This window comes from Podarcis erhardii, assembly GCF_964252035.2.
Source record: "Podarcis erhardii genome assembly, chromosome: 1".
In the NCBI taxonomy this organism is placed as follows: domain Eukaryota; kingdom Metazoa; phylum Chordata; class Lepidosauria; order Squamata; family Lacertidae; genus Podarcis; species Podarcis erhardii.
Window position 1 is genome coordinate 84,687,590 of NC_138497.1, and position 3,314 is coordinate 84,690,903.

The 3,314-nt window shown below is 43.4% G+C and overlaps 1 protein-coding gene across 1 annotated transcript; it reads right to left on the bottom strand.

Moving 5' to 3' along the window:
* Positions 1 to 1,376: 1,376 nt before the first annotated feature.
* Positions 1,377 to 2,312, bottom strand: LOC309350943 (olfactory receptor 5V1-like; the record flags this gene model as incomplete). The annotated part of the gene is made up of 1 exon (XM_081878196.1): positions 1,377 to 2,312. One exon carries the CDS (start codon positions 2,310 to 2,312, stop codon positions 1,377 to 1,379), a length of 936 nt encoding a protein of 311 aa, XP_081734322.1.
* Positions 2,313 to 3,314: the final 1,002 nt, after the last annotated feature.

A 3,314-nucleotide genomic window follows, 5' to 3' on the forward strand; every position in this document is an offset into this window, starting at 1 on the left:
AAATCACAGAGCTTAGGACTTGCCGATCAGAAGGTCGGCAGTTCGAATCCCCGCAACGGGGTGAGCTCCAGTTGCTCGGTCCCTGCTCCTGCCAACCTAGCAGTTCGAAAGCACGTCAAAGTGCAAGTAGATAAATAGGTACCGCTCCAGCGGGAAGGTAAACGGCGTTTCCATGCGCTGCTCTGGTTCGCCAGAATCGGCTTAGTCATACTGGCCACATGATCTGGAAGCTGTACGCCAGCTCCCTCGGCCAATAAAGAGAGATGAGCGCCGCAACCCCAGAGTCATCCACGACTGGACCTAATGGTCAGGGGTCCCTTTACCTTTAAGGAGCCTTTCTTAGCCTTAAGTACTAACCTTTGCCATTAGTTTACACTCTTTGGTTTTTTATTAATCTCCAAGCCCAACTCAAACATAAGAACTGATGCTTTTCACCTAACTATCTAGGAATCCATGGTCACCCAAGAGACTTTGTTTGTCTCTGTTGAAGAACATTTCTTCTGGAACAACACACTCACACACCTTGCATTTTACCCTTGGCTTTCCTTCATTCCTATGCTGAGGAGATTTCCATGTCACCACCATCAACCCCAACAGACCTCATCCTTGCAGAATCAGGAAATGCATTAAACTCTCTCAAGTCCACCCCTCCCTCTCCTTCCCCTGCCTTCTGCTTTGAAGCCCCATGAAATCCCCTTCTCTTGGGGAAAACGTGCTATCTTCCTTGTCTGTTGTCTAACCCGAAAATCTCAATTCCCCCTTTCCTCACTATCCATACCCTCCCACTGCTAAAGGGTGACTGCCCAAAGTCTCTAACTTGCATTCTTGTTATTTTTGCCTTAAAACCTTCTCAGGGCCCCACTCCTGAACGCCCCCTAATTCCTGTGAATATCTCTGCTTCTCTTCTGCAAGCAAAGAAGTCTAGTCACCCACCCACCCTGGTTCTAAAAGAACTTTCACCTCTTGAGCCAACATCCTCTTTCTCTGCCTTCCTTCACCACACCCGTATTTTCAAATGAGTATCTAGGAAAATTTGAGTGTCAGATTGCATGTGAGAATTGCAGACTTGTGTCCAAACTGCATAAGGTATTTACTCAAATCGAATGCGCCATCGAATCTAATGCACACCTTTATTTTCGCAACATAATTTGGCCCCCAAGAAGTGTGGATTAGATTTCAGTAAATATGGTCCTTCATAACAGGTCATTAGATGATTGTCTCCCAGTACAGGCTCATAAGAAGGAAGGAAGGAAGGAAGGAAGGAAGGAAGGAAGGAAGGAAGGAAGGAAGGAAGATTGTAGTGACTTTTAGCTCAGAAGTACAATGTATTTGAAGGACAGTATTCAAGGACAAATGGACAAATGAACCCAATAATTTCATGAAAATATTTTCAAGCGAAATGCTTTGACCAAGGCCCTCTTAACATCCTTATTCCTCAGACTGTAAATCATAGGGTTTAGCATAGGAGTAACAATCCCATACAACATGGAAACAATTCTGTCCTGTTTGGGCGAATAGCTGGAGGTGGGGCGAACATAGGTGGCAATGGTGGTCCCATAAAACAGGAAAACTACAGTCAGGTGGGAACCACAGGTAGAAAAGGCTTTGCGCCTTCCCTCAGCGGACTGCATGTGCAAGATAGTAGAGATTATATAGACATAAGAGATCAGAGTGACCAGGAATGCACCACCTCCTAAAATGCCAGCCACAAGGAGAGCAACCAGTTCTGGGAGGTAGGTAGAGGAGCAAGAGGCAGCCATTAGTGGTGGGATATCACAGTAATATTGGTGAATTTTATAGGGCTCACAGAAGGACAATGTAAAGGTCAATGAGGTATGAATCATGGAATTGATGAAGCCGGTTAGCAAGGTCCCAGCAGCCAGCTGAACACACCGCCTTTTGGTCATGATGTTTGTGTAGTGCAAGGGACTGCAGATAGCCACGTAGCGGTCATACGCCATCACTGAGAGCAAGAAGACTTCGGTGCCCACGGCATAAATCAGAAAGAAGAGTTGTAATACACAGCCAACAAATGATATTGTCTTGTTCTCCGACATAAAGATCTGGAGCATCTTTGGCACTGTTACTGTGGGGCAAAGGACATCCAGGAAAGACAGGTTGCTGATGAAGAAGTACATGGGAGTCTGGAGGTGAACATCTGTCGCTATTGCCATGAGGATTGATCCATTCCCTGCCAGGGTGATCAGGTAAATCAGCAGAATTGCTACAAAGAGGAAGATTCGCACTTCTGGGAGATCAGAGAGCTCTGTGAAGTAAAAATCTCTTGTTTCTGTGATATTGGTTTTCTCCATTGCCACTCAAATTGCATATCTAAAGTACAGAGAAAAGAAAGCAGATTTGTTAAGAGAGCAATAATAATAATATTATAATTTATTATTTATACCCTGCCCATCTGGCTGGGCTTCCCCAGCCACTCTGGGCGGCTTCCAACAGAATATTAAAATACAATAGTCTGTCAAACATTAAAAGCTTCCCTAAGCAGGGCCGCCTTCAGATGTCTTCTAAAATCTGGTAGTTGTTTTTCTCTTTGACATCTGGTGGGAGGGCGTGCCACTGCCGAGAAGGCCCTCTGCCTAGTTCCCTGTAACTTGGCTTCTCGCAGTGAGTGAACTGCCAGAAGGCACTCGGCACTGGACCTTAGTGTCTGGGCAAGAGCAGGGATCATTCTGTTTTTAACCTAAGGGTAGTTCTGTTATTAATAAGACAGCCAATTGGGAAGCAGAGTGCTGATGCCCCAACTCTAGGACATCTTAGGCACCTGGTTCTAGCTGATATCAATTTTAAGGGTGCCAGGCTCCTTCAATGTTCAGACATTTGTTATCTTTCTTAAAACTACATGTTTGACCTGCAACACAATCTTGCAATGTCCACCCACAGAGTTTTATTCACTCCTTTCCACAGAGAGACAGCATTTCATGGACAATTAGCATGCTGAGTTTGATAGTTTTCCTCCACCTAAAACTCCCCCCCCCCTAAAGATGTTGTCCTCTTCTGCAAATGTCAGGGTTTCCTACATTAGATGATACCATTTCCTGGTATGGGTGGTACCTTTAGCATGAATTTGCTATTAAAATATATTAATCAAGTCAATGTCAATTTGTTGCAAATGTTAAATTATTCCAGCTTTTTCATCAGCTTTTTTCAACTGACAAAATAAGATTTCTCAAAATATTAATCTATTTTTCATTAAATAATTTTGTTAATTCTTCATTAAAATACATGTTAAAAGAAGAAAATATCAGATTTTTTTTTTAAAAAAAAACTAAAATCAATAAAACATGTATAGTGGCATC